Source organism: Mauremys mutica, chromosome 6 (assembly GCF_020497125.1).
Source record: "Mauremys mutica isolate MM-2020 ecotype Southern chromosome 6, ASM2049712v1, whole genome shotgun sequence".
NCBI classification, from domain to species: Eukaryota; Metazoa; Chordata; order Testudines; family Geoemydidae; genus Mauremys; species Mauremys mutica.
The window spans coordinates 74,321,756-74,343,421 of NC_059077.1; the positions used below are offsets into that span (position 1 = coordinate 74,321,756).

General features: G+C 43.1%; 1 protein-coding gene across 7 annotated transcripts in view; it reads left to right on the forward strand.

Annotated features, from left to right (window-relative positions):
* CSNK1G3 (casein kinase 1 gamma 3) overlaps nucleotides 1–21,666 on the forward strand; it is a 153,962-nt gene that overhangs the window by 109,987 nt on the left and 22,309 nt on the right. For 5 of the 7 annotated variants that reach the window (XM_045020930.1, XM_045020933.1, XM_045020935.1 and 2 more), the window contains one exon: nucleotides 503–598. In XM_045020930.1, coding sequence (XP_044876865.1) covers nucleotides 503–598 — 96 coding nt within the window. The remainder of the gene's footprint in view (nucleotides 1–502; nucleotides 599–21,666) is intronic. The other 2 variants (XM_045020932.1, XM_045020934.1) reach the window with 1 other exon arrangement.

Genomic DNA, 21,666 nt, shown 5'->3' on the forward strand with positions numbered 1-21,666 from the left:
ACATGCATGATGTGCAATTGGAACAGATTGTATTTTAAGCATATGTAATCATGAGTTCTTGTTTTCTTCTGGAGTATCCATGATACTTTTAATTATATTGCTGTGTTTGAGAGAAATTTTGCATACCCCAAATGACTTTATAACCATTTTGAAGTTACTTAAAATAATAAAAACAGTTTGTTTGTTTTTTAATTTGTGTTTATTGTTTTGCTTTCTTCTATTTCCAGATTCTTAATCTGTCTGGTAGTTCATGTTTGAGTGTATACATTTTTGTTCATTTTTAGCCACTCTACAACTTTTAGCTATAGTAAATAGCAAAGTTTAAACATGTATCTATCTACATTCATGTGCATATATACATAGGTGGTTACATTCTGTTTTTGTGTTGTATTCCTGTAGGATTTTTATTTCACATTGTAATACAAGCATGAGATGTTTAATATGTTTTGGGTTTTTTTTTCCTCCTCTTCCATGCATGCTTAATGCATTATATAATTGGCAGTCGGCAGACCACAGGGCAGCTTGGGACTCCCAGCAGGCCAACCCCCATCACTTGAGAGCTCACCTTGCAGCTGACAGACATGGTGGCTCGGTACAGGTATTTTCTGCTTCTTTGCATGACTGATTATTTCCACATTCTGCAACCTATTCCTCTGTAACTCCTGGCATGATTCTTGTTTTCAGCGGAAAAGTTTGCTTCATAGTTGTGTCCATAATTACATTCCCTTGTTCCTTTTGTTCTACAACTGCCAAATTGGAAAAGAAAAGTGCAGAAAGTTTGACTTTTTGTATGTTGAATTTCTACAAAGGCCTGTTGTAGTTTAGCAGTATAGATTTCTAAAATTTATATTAACTAAATTAGCTAATGTTAAGACTTTAGTTCATTTTAATTTTAGATATAGTTTAAATAGATTTTAACTACTCAAGTTTATTTAATATTAGCCTGTTTTGAGAACTTGGCACAGTGCAGCACTTCACACTTTTTAACCAGGGTAAAAAATGAGAAACTAATGAATATTAGTAATATTTAGTTAAGTACTTGATTTCAACTAAATATCTGTTTTAAATAGTCAGTTTCTACACGTAAGTATAACGGCAGCTTTAGATATTATACTTGTCCCTACCAAACAAATGTATTTTCTCCCCTCCTCATAGAGAGGCCAATGCAAAAAAGGGAAAACTGGTTATCTGACCAGACATGGTGAATTTACATCTACACGGCACTGTGAAATTCACAAAGTAGAAAACTAAAAATGGGGGCGGGGTGTTCTGATCATTTTTCACTGTCTTAGATTTTGCTTTTAAGAACAGTAGTTTAAAATATTCAGACAGTAATGCGATTTATGGCATCCCTTTAAGATGTTAGAGGAATGTAGTTATACATAGTGACTAAAGAGCCTCCAGAAAGCTAATTTTATTGCACTTCCACTTGCAAGTGAAAAACATAATAATAATTTCTGTTTAACAGAAGTAGGTTATCACATCAAAGCTTGAACAAAGTGGTGTACTCAAGACGTTTTTGAGTTCGCTAATTTGTTTGCTCAGTTGTGCGCAGCCGTAACAGCTATATGTTTCTTTGCCAGCCACCAAAATGCTCAAATGAAGTATGATTCCCAGTCCAGTAGCTTGAGGGGATTAATTTACTAAGGTTGGCCAATTTAGAGTTTCTGTCTAAGTTGAATGCTGACTCATTCTCTCATGTTAATTCCCCACCCAGACCCTGTTATAGTCCAAACTTTCTTTCTTCCTGAATGCTTAATTTCCTTTATCAGATGTTTGTAACTTTCAACCAGGTTTTGCTTTGCTTGTGTATGTGATGTATGTGGTTGCAGTAATTCTTGGGAAATTTAAGCCACAAGAATCAAGAAGATACTTGTCACATCAGATGGCTTGAAAGCTGCCCCGTTTATGTGCATGCACTCTATTCTTTGTACTGTATATACTCATTCATAAGCCAAATTTTTTTAGTAAAAAAGGGAAGCACCAGGGAAGGGGGTCGGCTTATGAACGGGTATAGAGAGGGAGAGGTGGGACACAGCCCCTCCCCACAACAGAGGAAGCAAGGAGAGGCAGCACAGCTAGAAGGGAAGAGGCGGGGCCAGAGTTTCTCTGCTTCAGGCCATGCTGCTATCCCCCCAGCTGCAGCTCCGGGACTGGCAGGCTGCAGCCATGCTGCTCGGTCCCGTCCCCCAGAGCAGGCTGTGGCCACGCCGCCCGGCCCTCTAGAGCGTGCTGCGGCTGCGCCACCCAATCTGGCCCACTGGAGCAGGCTGTGGCCGTGTTGCCCAGCCTGCTGGAGCAGCTCCAGCCAGATCAGAGACATCCTCCCCTGGCCCTCCCCACATAAGGTGAGAAGAGATAGGATGGGGAGAGCATGGGGGTCCCGGGATAGGGATGCGGTCATGTGGGGGGTGGTCACAGGGATTACTCCCCTGACCCCCAGCTTCTCCCCCACAAAAAAAATTTCCCCACCAGTTGCTGTCCTGGTCCGTCAGGGTAAGCAGCTGGCGCACTGGGACACTTTGTTTACCTCCGTGCCTGCAGATGCTCGAGGTAAACAAACCATCTCGGCCCACCAGTGGCTTATCCTGACGGCCCAGAGGCCAAAGTTTTCTGACCCCTGAATTATAGGGTCGTCTTATGAATGGGTTATAAAAAATTTCCATTTTTACTTATCCATCTTGGAGGGGGCGGGGAGGGTTGGCTTATAAACGAACCAGTTTAGGATCAAGTATGTACGGTAATTCATTTCCATCAAAATCATAATAATTTAGCATTATAACAACAAGTTGTATGGAACATGTGTATTTTCCTTGGAGCTGTATTCAATACACTTTTTGAGAATGAGACTGAGAGCTCCATCTATTTTTTATATTTTAGTTTTTTCTAAATTATCTTTTGTTTTTTTCTCCTCTAAGGCAAGGATCAGGAATAAAATTGCATACTTCACCCTGTTAATTCTATACAATACGTTTTTTGCACCTTTAAAAAAAATCTGAGTCTTGAATTGAATTGCAAAATTCTAAACTGATGCTTGGAAAGCTTTTGTTTGTTTAGAATAAAATTAATTGAATAAAATAAAGTGAATTTTGCAACTCATCAAAGATTTAGTTGCGCTAAACTTTTTATAGATATATATAGATATATATATATATATATATATATATATATATATATATATATATATATATATGTTAAACTACATAGCTTCCCGGTAACAAGCAGTTTGAATGTCAGACCAGTGTTCTGATCACAGCAACTCTTTTATATCAATAAAATAAATTTAAAAAGGAAAGTAGTTGATTTGTCTCCTTGAACCATATTAGAATGTGAAATTAGCATTGGATTTGAGTTTAAACTGGATAAAATTATGAGATTTCTTAAGTACCTTCTGGCTACATTAAGAAATATTTCTATCTATGTTTAACCTATCAGTGGAACACTTCAAATAGTTTATGAACATAAAAACAGCCATACTAGGTCAGACCAAAGATCTATCTAGCCCAGTATCCTGTCTTCCGACAGCGGCCAATGCCAGGTGCCCCAGAGGGAATGAACAGAACAGGTAATCATCAAGTGGTCCATCCCCTGTCGCCCATTCCAGCTTCTGGCAAACAGCAGCTAAGGACACCATCCCTGCCCATCCTGGCTAATAGCCATTGAAGGACCTATCCTCCATGAATTTATCTAGTTCTGGCGCATTTGGTTTATTTAGTTTATGGCACATTCAGTACTTCATTCAGAATAATTATTTCAACAATCCCAGAATTTACTGAGAAAAATTTCAATATTTTGCTTTTTCTAACCCCAAAAAACCATGACCACCACCAGAACAGTTTTTAATTGATCTTAACATTTTGGTCCATTTAAAGCTACAGGGCAAATTCAGTATTTACCTTTAAAAAAAGAAAATATTTTTTTAGGAAATGGTGACAGTGTGCCTTATAAATACAGAGCAATAGCAAATTTTTATTTAATTCTTTAATAGTGGAAGCAGAAATCGCAAGAGTTCAGACCTTTTAGGTCACCTGGCAGCAAAGTTAAATTCCTGCAAAAAGCTTAGTTTAAAAGTGAAACTATAGTATTAAATTGTCCCATTGCTTTTAATCTTAGATGTTTGGCTGAGAACTACTGTTCTATACGAGGTCCGGGGCCCCATAGGGAGCCTCAAGCAGGTTTCAGTGGCACCTCCAAGCAGAGCCATCATTAGGCTTGCTGGGGCCTAGGGCAGAAAGCCAAAGCCTCACCACGTGGGGCTAAAGCCCAGGTCCCTGAGCCCCGCCACCCGGGGCTGAAGGTGAAGCCTGAACCATGTAGCTACATGGGGGCCCTGTGGCATGGGGCCCCAGGCGGTTGCCCTGCTTGCTACCCCCTAATGCTGGCCCTGGCTTTTATATGCAGAAAACCAGTTATTGCGGCACAGGTGGGCCATGGAGTTTTTAATCGCATGTTTTGGGGGGCCTCAAAAAGAGAAAGGTTGAGAACCTCTGGTATAGGAGATATCTGCACACCTATTGAATTATGGATTGTTTTTGTAACATAGTGGCAAAGGATTAGTAATGTTTGTTAGTAGCAGATACTGTGAAATAATGTAAGATGCTAATTATTTTTCTTACGGTAGAGTTTGATATTGTGAATAAGTGTTGTCATGTATATCTTTCAGTTATAACTGAATTTTTTAAATCAAATTTGGCCAATAAATCAGGGCATTGGCTAGTCGAGTACCGTAACCTAGATTCCTTTCAACAATTAGCTATAGTACTTTTAAGGCCTGTCTACACTGAAAAAAAATTGAGGAGTTAACCAAAGGTTTGGAGTTAAAATGCATTAAAGCCTTGTATGGATGCTCTCATTCAGAAGAGAATCGGCTATGTTTTGCTTCAATTTAATCCCCTGCAGGAATGAGAATATCTGTGCAGTTGTTTAATGCATTTTAACTTCACATCTTTAGTTGACTTGTCCTAACTTTCCTGAGTGTCTTGTGTGACAAAGCCATAAAGTTGTATATTGTATGACAGAAGCTATAAAGGGTTCAATGAAGTTGTACAGTATTTCTTTACATTGGATTTATTGCTCTGTAAGGTGCTATAGGAGCAGTGGTGGGAAAAGACTTACCTTATATGCACTTTGTACTCTGCCAAATCACCTTATGCATTCTAGAGGACCACCTCTAAACTAGTTCACTCTTCATGACTCATTTTTATTCTTGGTACCTCTGAGATGGCAAACAAAGGTGCTAATTGTGGAGGTGTATTGTTTGTGTACAGAGGAGTTCTGTAAGAATTAGGACTTAACAAAGTGAATATTGGATAAACTAATACAAGTCTGCCTGTACATAGCTGTGAATTCAGATATATGCTTTTGACTTCTTTCTTGCTTCTGAAATATATTTGTTTGCTTTAGCAATAGGATTGTTGATATTCAGTGGCCGACTGCTCTTGTTACCACTTTATTGGAGACTGAATTAAGTTCGTGTTAATATGAGAGACATTTTATTGAAATGGTGGGAAATGCTTTGTACCATATACTGAAATAACTTAGTGTCAAATATGATTTCTGTTTTGCCCTGCAATATTTGACAGTCCAGTATACTATAACTTTGTTACTGTTTCAGCATCTGAAAATTTTAATTTTGCTTTAACACACTTTTAAATTTACTACTTCTAAGTCCTCTTAAAAAAAAACGAACCAAAGATGTTGAAATTTGAAGGAAGCTCACCTTTATTTTTTAAAAACAGTTAAATACTGAAAAACATTAGGTTCGTCTTCCAATGCTCATGTCAATTCCATTCTAGGTATGTGCGTACTCATTTGCACAATTGTCGGAGACTTTTGCCTTAGCGGTATCCATAGGTCGGCTGTGGCACCCTCTGGAGTGCCGTGCTCATGTTCCTTCTTACCTCCCACAAGTGTTCAGCGGTTTCCTTTCTTCACTTTGTGTATTAGAACTGTAAATAGTTTCGTTTACTGTAGTTAGTTAGTAATTACTTAGTAATTTAGGGTCCTGGCAGGGACTTTGCCCCAGGCAGGGCATGCCCCAGTCTCCGGGTTTTAAGCCCTGCACTGACTGTTTGTGACCTCCATGGCAGCTGTCTGAAGTGCTAGGGGCAATCTCATGTAAAAGAAAAGTGTTACATCTGTAAGAATTTTCATCCTAGGACACAGTAAGAGCGTGACAACCATTTGAGAGCCCTCCTTGGAGCCATCTCGGCTGGACACGACTCCCAGCACTTCGGTCTCAGTGCGTACTGCACCCCTGGCACCAGGCTCTCCCCAGCACTGTTTCCCTTCAGCAGTGCCCAAAAAGAATTCGAAAAAGTGGGACGCAGCACCAAGCAAGAAGGACCAAGGGGCATCAGGAAAGGGCCCTGTTCAGGCTGCCCGCCCACCCTAGAGCCACATGGGGGTACATTCCCTAGGGGACCTCCTATCCACCACCACCTCCAGGGAGCAGTAGGGGACCCAAACTTACGGCATAGTCTGCGCCTTCCCAGTGCTCAGAGTAAAAGACTCTCCCAGCGCAGCCAGCACCGTGTGCTGCGATGGACCCAGCAAAGGCTCCCCACGAGGGCAAGCCAGCTGTGAAAGCTTCCCAGATGGTGAGTGAATGCCGCCGGTCTCCAGAGCCAAGGCAGAGCTCTTTGTCGCCACACCCCAGTCTCTGCGTCAGCTCAGGTTGCCTCAGTTCGCTGGCACCGCACTCCCAGTCTCTGCCCTCTCATCGAGACTCACCCACAAGGAGGCGCTGGTCACCATAGGTTGGCACTGGTCTTCCTCTTGCCGACCCTTTCTACGACGTCAATCACCGTCACCTAGATCCTAGGAACATTCCCTAACACAGTGCTGTTCCCCCTGCTCCCAGCACTGGTCTGCCTATTCAAGTCGCCGTTCACCCATGGTGACAGTTAGCTGCCAGACTCAGGCGTTGATGGCCCCGCCGTGGTCACTGGAGGCAGGATTCTTCCAGCATGGAGGGGAAGTTCAGCTCCTTGCCAAAACAACAGCATGGTGACTGGGCTCCTGAGGCAGCATCCATCTCCATGATGCCATCCTGGCAGCAGGCCAGTGGCCAGCAATTATGCCAATGCCCCCTTCACACCAATTTCAGTTGCTGCTTCAGATAAGCATCAGACAGCACCGTCTCGGTGCGCAAAGTGCAAACGGACGCTGTGGTGGGTGGAAGGGCAAGTGCCCACTCCAAGACCCTCCTCCCCCCTGGCGGATGATGCCCCAGGCCCTCTCCTGATCCAGATGAAACTGTGGCGGGACCCTCTCGCACTAGCTCACCAGACGATTTTAAGGGGCACCAAGCCCTGCTCCAAAGGATGGCCATAACTTAAGCCTAGAGGTGGAAGAGATGATGGAACAATCAGACACTTTGTTTAACTTGCTGGTGATGGGTTGGGCCTCCCTTCCGGGGTGACACCTATGGTGCTGGGGTCCAACTGAGCCTACCCATTCCACCAGTCTGGGTTCCCTCACCCTGTCCTTCTGCACGTACACATGCAGGTAGGGACGCACCCTGCTGTAGAATCACATAGTCTGCAATCGTAACTGTTGTTCTTCAAGATGTGTTGCTCATGTCCATTCCATTACTCGCCCTCCTACCCCTCTGTTGGAGTTGCTGGCAAGAAGGAACTGAGAGGGCATAGGGTCGGTGGCACCTGATATACGAATGCAGAGAGCGCCACAGCCGACCCTACGGATACTGTTAAGCCAAAAGTCTCTGACAGCTGTGCACGTGGCACGCACACACCTAGAATGGAATGGTCATGAGCAACACATCTCAAAGAACAATAGTTATGAAAGGTAGGTAATCGTTTTTCATATTGCAAGAAATTTTTCTCCTCCAGAATATCTAATGATAGAGAATTTTTAATTATTTCAATTTTTTTTAAACAGGAGCATGCAGCCAGCAAGAATTCTATAAACTACAGTTTTTTTGCTGCATCCCTAACTTAATCTGAAATAGAAATTTTCTGCAGCGTGAATGGTGACAGCTGAATTTTAGCAGGAAAGTAAATTAATGAGTCAGCATTGATACTTGAAATCAGCTATGTTTTGAATCATCAGTTTAAATGTAGGTTGCTATATTTTGTCTGCAGAAAATCTTCATTTTAGTTTACATAAGAGTGCCAAGTGCAGTAAGAAACTTCTCTGTTCCTTTGAGATTCCTGATTGATTACTGTGTGTTACGTCTCAGCCACACAACAGCCCACTGCGATCACATTAATGTTAAGTAACACTGGATTATTTTAGAGAAGCGAAGGATTTTTCCTTCATAGATCACTTCACATTAAAGACAGCTAGTAATTTGATCTATGAAGGAAAAATCCTTCGCTTCTCTGAAATAATCCAGTCATTGTATATGTGAAAAAGGCTGAATCCGTGACAGTCTGTTTTCTTAGTTTTTATAACTTCATTAGTGGAAAGCAACCTACTGTTCATTGCTTCAGTTCATTAGTTAACCTCCTACGTCCTTGCTTCATAAAAGTGTGGGTCAGTTCCCGAAAATGTCAGCTGAATAGCTGATTGTTTCCTTCTCTTCTTGGATTACTAACACTTTATGCACTTGTAAAGACCTTATTAAGCTGTTCATTATTTTTTTGTTCATCATTCATTATTGTCCTGTTAGCCAAAAGACCTGCTTCTTACTGCTGGAATTTCATTACATGTAAGAACATAAGAATGGCCATTTTGCGTTATACCAATGGTCCATCTAACCCAGTATCCTGTCTCCCGATAGTGGTTAGTTCCTGATGTTTTAAAGGGAATGAACAGAATAGACAATAATCAAGTGATCCATCCCCTTGTCCATGTCCCAGCATCTGGCAGTTAGAGGCCTACAGACACCCAGCGCATGGGGTTGCATCGCTGACCATCTTGACTAATAGCAATTGATGAACCTGTCCTTCATGAACTTATTTAATTCTTTGTTTGAATCCAGTTGTAGTTTTGGCCTTCACAACATCGCCTGGCAATGAGTTCCACAGGTTGACTGTGCTTGTGTGAAGTACTTCCTTTTATTTGTTTCAAACCTGCTGTCTATTACCTTCATTGGGTGGCCCCCTGGTTGTTATGTTATGTGAAGGGGGTAAATAACTCCACACCATGATTTTGTAGACATATATCATATCCACCTTTAGTCATCTTTTTTTCCAAACTGAATAGTCCCAGTCTTTTAAACTCTCCTCATATGGAAGCTGTTCCATATACCTATTTTGTTGCCCTTCTCTTTACCTTTTCCATTTCTAATATCTTTTCTGAGATGGGGCAACCACAACTATGTGCAGTATTCCAGGTGTGGTCATACCATGAACTTATATAGTGGCATTAGGATATTTTCTGTCTTATTATCTATCCCTTTCCCAATGGTTCCTAACATTGTTAGCTTTTTTTGACTGCTGTTGTTTTGAGAGAACTAGCCACAAAGGCTCCAACATCTCTTTTTCTGAGTGGTAACAGTTAATTTAGACCCCCATCATTTTGTATGTATAGCTAGGATTATGTTTTCTAATGTGCATTACTTTGCATTTATCAACACTGAATTTCATCTGCCATTTTGTTGCCTAATGACCCAGTACTCTGTAACTCTTCACAGTCTGCTTTGGACTTAACTATCTTGAGTAATTTTGTATCATCTGCAAACTTTGCCACTTCACTGTTTACCCCTTTTTCCAGATCATTTGTGAACAGATACAAAGGAAAACAAAGGGTGCTAAAGGAGTTCCGAGGGTGCTAAAGGAGTTGGCGGATGTGATTGCAGAGCCATTGGACATTATTTTTGAAAACTCATGGCGATCCGGGGAGGTCCCGGATGACTAGAAAAAGGCTAATGTAGTTCCCATCTTTAAAAAAGGGAAGGAGGAGGAGGATCTGGGGAACTATAGGCCAGTCAGCCTCACCTAGTCCCTGGAAAAATCATGGAGCAGGTCCTCAAAGAATCAATTCTGAAGTACTTAGAGGAGAGGAAAGTGATCAGGAACAGTCAGCATGGATTCACCAAGGGCAAGTCATGCCTGACTAACCTAATTGCCTTCTATGAGGAGATAACAAGGGGAAAGCAGTGGATGTGTTATTCCTTGACTTTAGCAAAGCTTTTGATATGGTCTCCCACAGTATTCTTGCCGGCAAGTTAAAGAAGTATGGGCTCAATGAATAGACTATAAGGTGGATAGAAAGCTGGCTAGATTGTCGGGCTTAAGGAGTAGCGATCGATGGCTCCATGTCTAGTTGGCAGCTGGTTTCAAGCGGAGTGCCCCAAGGGTCGGTCCTGGGGCCGATTTTGTTCAATATCTTCATTAATGATCTGGAGGATGGCATGGACTGCACTCTCAGCAAGCTTGCAGAGGACACTAAACTGGGAGGAGTGGTAGATACCCTAGAGGGTAGGGATAGGATACAGAGGGACCTAGACAAATTAGAGGCTTGGGCCAAAAGAAACCTGATGAGGTTCAACAAGGACAAGTGCATTGTCCTGCACTTAAGACGGAAGAATCTCATTCACCGTTACAGACTAGGGACCGAATGGCTAGGAAGCAGTTCTGCAGAAAAGGACCTAGGGGTTACAGTGGACAAGAAGCTGGATATGAGTCAATAGTGTGCCCTTGTTGCCAAGAAGGCTAACGGCATTTTGGGCTGTATAAGTAGGGACATTGCCAGCAGAGCAAGACACATGATCATTCCCCTCTATTCAACATTGGTGAGGCCTCATCTGGAGTACTGTGTCCAGTTTGGGGCCCCACACTACAAGAAAGATGTGGAAAAATTGGCAAGAGTCCAGTGGAAGGCAACAAAAATGATTAGGGGGCTGGAGCACATGACTTATGAGGAGAGGCTGAGGAAACTGGGATTGTTTAGTCTGCAGAAGAGAAGAATGATAGCTGCTTTCAACTACCTGAAAGGGGGTTCCAAAGAGGATGGATCTAGACTGTTCTCAGTGATACCAGATGACAGAACAGGGAGTAGTGGTATCAAGTTGCAGTGGGGGAGGTTTAGGTAGGATATTAGGAAAAACTTTTTCACTAGGAGGGTGGTGAAGCACTGGAATGGGTGGGGTGGTGGAATCTCCTTCCTTAGAGGTTTTTAAGGCTGGGATGATTTAGGTGGGAACTGGTCCTGCTTTGAGCTCCTGAGGTCCCTTCCAACCCTGATATTCTAATCTATGATTCTGTGTTGAACAGCACTGATCCCAGTACAGATCTATTTCTCTCTCCATTCTGAAAACGACCATTTATTCCTAACCTTTGATTCCTGTCTTTTAATCAGTTAGTGATCCATGAGAGGACCTTCCCTACTATCCCATGACTGAATGCTTGCTTTGCTAAAGAGCCTTTGGTGAGGGACGTTTCTGAAAATCCAAGTACACTGTATCAGCTGGATCACCCTTGTCCACATGTTTGTTAACCCCCCTCAAAGCATTTTAACAGATTGGTGAGGCATGTTTTTCCTTTACAAAAGCCGTGTTGACTCTTCCTCAACAAATCATGTTCTTCTGTATGTCTCATAATTCTGTTCTTTACTATAGTTTCAACTAGTTTGCGTGATACTGAAGTTAGGCTTACTGGGCTGTAATTGCCAGGGTCACCTCTAAAGACTTTTAAAAAAAATTGGAATCACATTAGCTATCCTCCAGTCATTTGGTACATTTGGAAGCTGGTTTAAGTGATAGGTTACATACCATAGTTAGTAGTTTTGCAATTTCATATTTGAGTTCCTTCAGAACTCTTGGGTGAATAACATCTGGTCCTCTTGACTTATTACTGTTTACTTTATCCCAATACCTCCTCAATTGGCCCTTTAGTCTGGGAGAGGTCCTCAGATTTGTCACCTAAAAAGAATGGCTCAGGTATGGGACTCTCCCTCATCTTCTGCAGCAAAGATGAATGCAAAGAGTTCATTTAGCCTATTCACAACAACCATGTCTTCCTTGAGTGCTCGTTTAGCACCTTGATTGTCCAATAGACACACTGATTGTTTGGTAGGCTTCCTGCTTCTTGTGTATTTAAAATATTTTTTGCTGTTAATTTTTTATTCTTTTGCTAGTTCGTCTTCAAATTCTTTTTTGGCCTGCCAAATTATATTTTCAGAATATTTTTCCAACCAATGTTGTTTTGCAGAGCTTCAAAATCTGCTCCTGTTTGCCCTCGTATTTTAGTACAGGCTGGACTTTGAAGAGAATACGAAAGAGAAAAGGTTCCCTCCTCCTTTTTTCTTTCTCCATTTTTTTTTACTAGGAGAACCACTAAAAAGAGATCTGGGATAAAGGATTGGATTCAAGAGTCCGAAATTTGGAAGATCTGGAAAGAGTTTAGGGAGTAAAAGCATTTTTGGAAGTTTATATAACTGATGTAATAGGAATAAGTACTTTCTCAGTTGCAAGATGCTAATATTTCAAGGGGGAGAGCTATTAGCATGTTAGCTTACTGTACTAACTTCCCCAGATTTTTACAAATTCAAAAGCTTCTACATGAATTATTACCTTGTCTCCTTGGATTGCGGAATTAGTTTTGTATTGATGTGTATTGAGTGAGACATAATGAGCTATGATGCCACTAATGAATTGCTCAGGTATATTGACTGACTTCAGTAATGAACTTTTTAGACAGGAGAATGCAGTGTTTCTTATATTTGCAATTAAACAAGGGATTGCTTGCTATGTTTCCCTGTCTTTCATAATTGTTTATTGTGGTGCTGAACACAAAAATCTGTCAATGGTTTTGTGAGGCTTTTTCCCCTAAACTTAGAACATCTTAAAGAGAAAATGTTATCAAACCATATAGTAAAATGAAAGCATAGGACTGGCCTGAAGATGTGCTGCCTTTTGGAGGATCAGTATTCAGGACTAAACTTGATCTCTTATTCATTGTAGGGGGGCGATGGAAGTTTGGTGGAAATCTAAAGGAGTCAGTGCTTGGCCTCATGTTGTGATTATATACATAATGATTATGCTTATTAAGTAGCTCATTAATTTGTTCCATATATCCTCTGATGTGTAGAATCAATGCAGAATATGGAGATTAAGACATGATAAACATCTGATGTTAGTTTTGATAGTTGTGTAAGTCTTATTGTGAGGATTCACAGAGCTGCAATGTTTGAATATCTTACAAAGCTGTATTAAACCTTAAGTCATTTAACCCTCTGTCAATCTTTTACCGGAATATAGCTCTAAAAAGTTCTCTTCATGTCTTAGTTCTGGTAATATTAGGCCATACCTAGCCTCATGGGTTAGAGGAAAACCAGCACCATCTAATCAGAGATGTATGTGCCCCCATTCTATGCTCTTATTTTGAATTAAGACCCTTCATAATGCTAGAAATAGGTTCATTTTTAAGAATTTCGATCTAAATTAAGGACAGGGATGAGATTTTGCCAGGGTATTAAATGCTTAGCTTGGACCAAGTACCATATCTTATAGGAGTTTCGTAAGTGGGGATATCTGGAAGACAATGACCCATTTTTACTTATAGGTGAGTAGTTTGAGTTCATTTTAGCTATCCATCTTGACACCACATTTGATTTCAAACCTTACTTTTTAAGGTTTTGGTAAAAGTCATCCTGGTAGACCAAAACTATATAGCTCTTGATGAAAGTCTTTAATGTTTTGCTGGAATACATCAAGCTGCAATATGTGTATCCATGTTTATGGGTACAGAGGTGTCTTAATTTTCTAAAATAAATAAATGATTGTGCTATTTTTATGCAAATTATTCAGGAAAACCGTGGACTTTTTTGTAAATGGAATAGTGATATCGAGCTGCAGTGGGTTAGATTTCTGTATATAGTTTTTGAGTAGTATTTCCACCTAAAGGGTTAGATCAGGGGTCAGCAACCTTTCAGAAGTGGTGTGCCAAGTCTTCATTTATTCACTTTAATTTAAGGTTTTGTGTGCCAGTAATACATTTTAACGTTTTTTTAGAAGGTCTCTCTCTATAAGTCTATATAGTATATAACTAAACTATTGTCGTATGTAAAGTAAACAAGGTTTTCAAAATGTTTAGGAAGTTTCATTTAAAATTAAATTAAAGTACTGATCTTACGCCACCAGCCCGCTCAGCCCACTGCCGGCCTGGGGTTCCATTCACCTAGGCCGGCAGCGGGCTGAGCGGGGCCTGCGGCCAGGACACCGGCTGGCAAGGGGACGGTAACCAGAACCCTAGACCGGAAGTGGGCTGAGCGGGACTGGCAGGCGGGACCCCAGACCAGCAGTGGGCTGAGCGGCTCAGCCCGCTGACGGTCTGGGGTTCCGTCCGCCAGCTCCTGACAGCCAGGGTCCCAGCTGCCGGCCCCACTCAGCCCCCTGCTGGTCTGGAGTCGGAGTCCTGGCCCTGCCCACACAGAGTGGGTACTTACCTTCTTCCTGGTTTTAGCCCATTCTCTTCTCCTCTCTCTCTCTGCACTGAGCTCAGGGTGGGAGTGCACTGAGCACAGGGCTGGGGGTGAAGGAGCAGGCTGGGGGTTGGGGTGTAGGGTCTGGCCAGGAGCTAGAATGAGGGAGGGGGCTCAGGTTTGGGGCAGGAGGTTTGGGTGTGAAGCGCTTACCTGGGCAGCTCCCATTTGGTGTGAGGGGTGCAGGTGGGAATGTGGGGAGGGGGGTGCAGGAGCTTCCATTTGGTGCTCAGGGTGGGGGTGAAGATGTGGGTGGTGCAAGAGTCAGGGCATGGGGTGTGGGGGGGTGTGAAGAGGGTTCAGGAGTCAGGGCAGAGGGCTGGGGGGATGTTGAGGGTTCAGGAGTCAGGGCAGGGGGTTGGGGGTGTGGGCTGGAGTCGTGGGGATGCACCTAGCCCCCTGCCCTGAGCGGCTCACAGCAGGGGGCTGGAGGGGATATGCCCTGATTCCACTCTCCTTCCCCAAGGCCCCAACCCTGCCTCTTCTCCGGAGCAGCGAGCTGCAGTTCTGGCTCTGCTTCTCCCTCTCCCTCTCCAGGGCCATCAGCTGTTCGGCGGCAGGGACGGAGAGGAGGAGGGGCAGGAACCCAGCATGCTGGGGGAAGAGGCGGTGGAGGAGGGAGCATGGCTGCCAGTGGAGGCTGCCCTACAGCAGCAGCCAGCAGGACCAAGCTTCTGCCCCCTGCCCCCGCAGGAGAGAGCAGTGGGCGGAGAAGAGCAGGCTGGGCTTGGCATGATTTTTAATGGCACTCTGCCACTGGCCGGGACCCCTGCAGGCAGCAGCGTGCCATTAAAAATTGTCTTGTGTGCCATCGGTTGCCGACTCCTGGGTTAGATCCTCTGTGGTGCAGCCACTTTGTACCCTTAGCTCCAGGAGGTTCTGGCTGCATACTTTTGGTGTATCAAGCCCTGGGAGGATCACTGCAGTGCAGAAAGCATCCTCCAGTGTCATAGAGCAATCATGAAAACTCCTGTACTACCCATCATCTCTGCTGCTGGCATATTGGGCAGTGCCAGGTGACCCTTTATACTGTGCTTGTCCCTGGGGCCATTAGCAAGCCAGTATTACTTGGAGGACCAACCGAGCACATACCTGCCCAGGATCAGGAAAATGCAAAAGTTAACTTTATATCATTTCACTGCTCCTGCTCCATCAAGCTGTGATATGTGCTCCTGCTTTTTTTTTTTTTAAATTTTATTTTTTAGTATTTTACGGACATTAACTTCCTTTGAAATATTAGTCCTATAAGTTGTTTTGGGACTGATGGGAAGACTGAGTCAGAGTACTTATGGTTTGTGTAAGTCCACAGAAGAAGTCAGTACCAGCACAGGTATTAGAACTAAGGAGCTCTTGGCCTAGGTGCAGACTTTTCCCATTAGGTAGGTCTTTATGATGACTTTAAAAAAAAAAATCTGCAAGGAGCCCACCGGTCTGATATCTGGGCTGCTGCTCCTTGTTACATTGCTGCGTTACTTTCAACCAATAGCTGGTTGCAACGCGTTTGGCAACCATCAGAGTCCCTCCTGCCTGTGATGTGTGTTCTCAATCCCAGTCTGCTAGTTTATGGTCAAACCAAAACTCTTGTTGGAAGGTTTACGATGACTGAGAGCTCCAGGAGATATTCCATTCCCTGCCTCAAATCCATGCCAGAGAGTCCTCAAAAGTTCTAAAAATGTCATATGATCTCCTGAAAGGGAAGGACCCTCTCCTGCTTCTGGAGCAAGTCCTCAGGGATTCACTGTCCTGAATTTGATCTGGGGAAGACGCTCAAGAAAATAATCACAAAAGAGGCTATTCTAGTCTCGGAAATAGCCCTGTGCCTACTCTCTTTCCACAAGTACAGCAAGGAAATTGTTGGGGAATACTTGAAAAAGTTGCATGCTTTCCCTGCTTTAGGTCAATGTACTCTCTTTGCCATCTGCTCAAGAATAGGATCATTGCGTAGCTGAAAGATACGTAGCTTAAACTCTTTGATCAAACTCTTGAGGGGCTTCAAGTGGGAAAGAACATTCTGCCAGAGCACAAGAAATCCTCCTTTGCTCATTAGTATTGTTCAAACCCTGCCGGGTTCTTTGTTTAATACTGCTACCAGGGATTCTGGAGCTCCTGCCAGGCAAGAGCCCCTAAGAACACATCCAACTGGCAGGAACCAGCCCGTGGAGAGTTTTTGATGCCATGGAAGCAAACCTTCCTTTTTCCTCTTCCTTTTTTCTGGGCACTAGGCTGCCTTTTTCTGCTGGCAAAGTAGAGCAGATCAAAAGCACTACCAAGTATTCTTTGATTTTCACCAGGATGTTTTGTCTGAGTTCCCTCAGATTTTTCCTGTCTCCATATCTTATCAGTCAGAGAGCCAGGAAGATGTAGGGCAGACTGTAATTTTCTGGCTGTCAAAGTTGTTTTGAGTGCTATAGCAGGAGTGCTTTGAAGAGGTCGACTCTGTTTGCTTTGCTAAAGAGATAAAGGAGATCTGTCCAGTTTTGGTCGTGATATCCCAAAGGCTGAATTACTTTGTTGCCTACAGAAAATTAAAGGTAGACAAGTGATAGCAGCAGTAGAACCTAGAAACTTACTTCTCTCCATCTAAAAGTTGCCTGCCTGCATATACTCTTCATACAATTACATTAAAAAAATTTGGGTTGTGCATTTTCAAACCTAATTTTATCCTTTTGTTCTTGTTGGCTACCAGAGTTTCACATCTTAACACATCTCCAACATATGGCAATTAACAAGGTAGTTACCTTAGCAACTCAGATCAGGAAGTCAATTGGATTTAGCACATGCTGGGCATTATCATCATTCATAGATGTGGTCCTGTGGGCTAGAAAATCCACTTGTTCCTTGATTCAGCTTCTTTTGGCTTTGTGGACCCCACTTGAGGGAGAATTGCAGGCCAAAACCATACTATTTCTGCAAGTCCAGCACTTGTGTTGTGGAAGGACCACTACACATCTCTTCAGAGGGGGTGTCTTTCCTCAAGTCCATTCCTCAAGTCTAGCAGGTGGTTAGCTCTCTGTGTCCTGTCTCAGCCCAAGGATCTTGATCCATCGGAGAGATTCCCTTTACTCTTCAAGCTGTGGACAGTGAGATTGGTCCTCCTAATCTTCAGGTCACATGTAACAAACCAGGGCTGATTGTTCAAGCAACACAAGGTTTATGTCATAAATCCATTTGCAGGGTGACAGGTTAGCATGAAAATCACTTCAGAGATCTCAGGTGGTACTGACCTGGTCAGGATGTTCAATCTTCCAAAGGACTGGCTGAGCCATATGTCTCTTCTCCCAGGGAAATGGGAGCTAAGCCAAAGAGATTCTTGCAAGTGTTCAGGTAAACTGACATCAGATCTGTTTGTAACTACCCAGAATGCCAAGCTTCATGGCTTTGCAGTCTCAGCAAAGAGGAAGAGATGTGATGTACACCTTTGCTATCTCTTAGCAAAGGTCTTTAATTCCATGATTACACCTCTATCTCGATAGAAAGCTGTCCTTGGGAGCCAAAAACTCTTATAGAGGTGAAACCGCTTTATATCTAACTTGATATGATCCGCCGGAGCACGCAGCCCTGGCCCCCTGGAGAGCTGCTTTACTGTGTTATATCCAAATTCGTGTTATATCGGGTGGCGTTATATTGGGGTAGAGGTGTATATACTTGTTTTTTTTTCCACTAGGACCCCTGCCTCATTCAGTGCACAAGATGGATGGTCTTCACTGATTGGGTTAGCTGTTCAATATTTTATTTTATCCTCATGTGGCTCTGTGCCCTATTTAACACACACCTCCAAACTTTGTGTGGAATACAGAATTATTAGTTTCCTCCTGAGCTTTTATGTGATGCTTATCACTGTAGCAACAAAGAGCTTCTGATGTACTTAAAAAACATTTTGTTATTACCTTTTGAGTTTTTGGCTAGCTGTTCTTCAAACTCCTTTTTGGCTTTTCTTATTACATTTTTACACTTAATTTGGCAGTGTTTATGCTCCTTTCTATTCACCTCACTAGGATTTAACTTCCACTTTTTAAAAGATGCAAAGAGTCCTGTGGCACCTTATAGACTAACGGACTTATTGGAGCATGAGCTTGTCCGTTAGTCTATAAGGTGCCACAGGACTCTTTGCTGCTTTTGCAGATCCAGACTAACACGGCTACCCCTCTTATACTTTTTAAAGGAAGTCTTTTTATCTCTCACTGCTTCTTTTACATGGTTGTTAAGCCACGGTGGCTCTTTTTTTTTAGTTTTTACTGTTTTTTAATTTGGGGTATACATTTAAGTTGGGCCTCTGTTGTGGTGTTTTTGAAAAGTGTCCATGCAGCTTGCAGGGATTTCACTGTAGTCACTGTACCTTTTAATTTCTGTTTAACTAACCTCCTCATTTTTGTATAGTTCCCCCTTCTGAAATGAAATGCCACAGTGTTGGGCTGTTGAGGTGTTCTTCCCACCAGAGGAATGTTAAATGTTGTTATATTATGGTCACTATTTCCAAGCGGTCCTGTTAGTTATCTCTTGGACCAGATCCTGAACTCCACTCAGGACTAAATCGAGAATTTTCTTTCCCCTTGTGGGTTTCTTTACAAGCTGCTCCAAGAAGCAGCCATTTAAAGTATCGAGAAATTTTGTCTCTGCATTTCGTCCTGAGGTGACGTGTACCCAGTCAGTATGGGGATAATTGAAATCTCCCACTATTATTGAGTTCTTTATTTTGATAGCCTCTCTAATCTCCCTTAGCATTTCATAGTCACTATCATTGCCCTGATCAGGTTGTCAATAATAGATCCCTACTGTTATATTCTTCTTAGTGCATGGAATTACTACCCATAGAGATTCTATGGAACATGTGGATTCATTTAAGATTTTTACTTCATTTGATTCTACATTATCTTTCACATATAGTGCCATTGCTTCCCTACCCCACCCCCAGCCCTCTGCACAATCTGTTCTGTCCTTCCGCTATATTTTGTACCCTGGAATTATTGTATTCCATTGATTGTCCTCACTCCACCAGGTTTCTGTGATGCCAATTGTATCAATATCGTCCTTTAACACGAGGCACTCTAGTTCACCCATCTTATTATTTAGACTTCTAGCATTTGTGTACAAGCACTTTAAAAACTTGTCACTGTTTGTTCGTCTGCCCTTTTCTGATGTGTCAGATTCTTTTTTATGTGAATGTTTCTCGTCTGATCATACTTTATCCTCTTCCATTCTGTCCTCCTGACTAAAACCTAGAGAATCTCTATTAATAGTCTCTCCTCTAAGAGAAGTCTCTGTCTGATCCATGTGCTCCTCTGCAGCAATTGGCTTTCCCCCATCTTAGTTTAAAAACTGCTCTGCAGCCTTTTTAATGTTAAGTGCCAGCAGTCTGGATCCACTTTGGTTTAGGTGGAGCCCATCCTTCTTGTATAGGCACCCCCTATCCCAAAAGTTTCCCTAGTTCCTCCCTTCCTCGTACACTCATCAATATCTTATATGAAAATGGTGTAATTTGTTAGCTTTAACTGTATACTGTGTTGGCCAAGAATGCAGCTGTCTCAGAAGTGGGATACAATTTTGAAAAACGGAGATTTTGGTCTCACTTAGCTTTCTTTGGAGAAAGTCATTTGACTGTCAGTCTAGAATCTGGGCTGCTGTTCCTCATCACCTTGTTATGGTTTGCTCCACTCCTACTTAGTTGCTTAACAGACCACTCTCCTACAAGCAGCCTCTGATCTTCAGTCAAAGCTTCTTGAGCTTGGAACACTAACTCAAAAACCTGAGAACTCTGAAATTAGCCATTGTATAAAACTACAGGTATATGATAGGAAGAGATGATAGTAATACTTGAAGTTGTCTAGCATTTTTCATTATAACTAGTTGCTGACAACTTTGTAAAAATAAATAAATAAATATACAACCATGTAATTGAGACACTCTAGCACCTCCATACTTAGTGGTGGGAATTTGAAATTTGGCAAGGGAGCCACTTGGGGGTCAGAGGTGCCTTTTGTTGTCTTTGTGAAAATCCACCCACATTTGGTTTAATAAGCCTCTGGAAACTAAAGTTTGCATAGACTCAGTACTGGACTGAGCAGCAAAATTCTCCTAAGATTCCATCTGCAAAGGGAAGCAGAGGGAAACCTTCCCATAGTTAGGACCGTCCTTCCAGATGATTTTGGGGTATCCTCTCGCACTGAGGTTACCTCTCCGGTTGAGGGAACTCCAGGCATTAGGAAAAGGCAAGTGTTAGTAATGGGAGATTTGATCATTAGAAACATAGATAGCTGGGTTCGTGATGACTGGGAGAACCGTATAGTGACCAACCTGCCTACCTGGTGCAAAGGTTGTGGATCTCTCGAGGCATCTAAATAGACTTATGTGTAGTGCTGGGGAGGAGCCAGTGGTCGTGGTATGTGTAGGTACCAATGACATACGGAAGGGTAGGGGAGACGTCCTGGAGGCCAGATTTAGGCTGCTAGGAAAGAGACTGAAATCCAGGACCTCTATGGTGGCATTCTCAGAAATGCTTCCAGTTCCATGCACAGGGCCAGGTAGGCAGGCAGAGCTTCAGAGTCTCAGTGCATGGATGAGACGATGGTGTGTGCATACTTAATGAGCCACACATATTTTTAATATTTTGCGCCAAAAAAAGCTGCCAAATTGTTGCTGCAATTCCACCTTTTGCCCACCAGAGGGGGCTGTGGCGCAAGAACAGCAGCAGCTCCCAGCAGAAAATAATTTCTTTGGTTACACCTTTTGCCCACCAGCTCCCAACCATCTAGGGAAGAGAGAAAGAGCCTGCCTTCTTTGCAGCGCCTGTCAGGCCAGCTCAGGAGACTGGGGCTATGGGGAGACAGACAGCGTGGGGTGCTGGGGGGAGGGTTGTCATTCAGGGCTTCATAAGGGCTAGTGGAGGAGGACAGACTGGGGCAGGGGCTGAATGGGAATGGAGTCACAGGGCCCGGGGGGGCACATGGTGATAGGGGAGGAGGTGCAGAGCTACATGGGGACAGAGGGTGGCTGAGGGGGGCATGGAGACAGGGGGAGGAATTACAGGGAAACATCGGGACGGGGTGGCTGAGTGGTGGCACAGAGATCTGGGGATGGCAGAGGGAGTCACATAGAGACATAGTCACATAGGGACTCCAAGTACACAGAGTTACATAGGGACAGGGGAAAGGGTGCAGGGCCACATGGGGACGGGGGCAGATGTTCCTGACTGAATGGGAGAGCCTAGGGGTCAGCGAGGGTCTTCATGGAGGAAGCTCCCTAATAATCCCTCCCCGCCCCCAAAAAAACCTGTTCCAT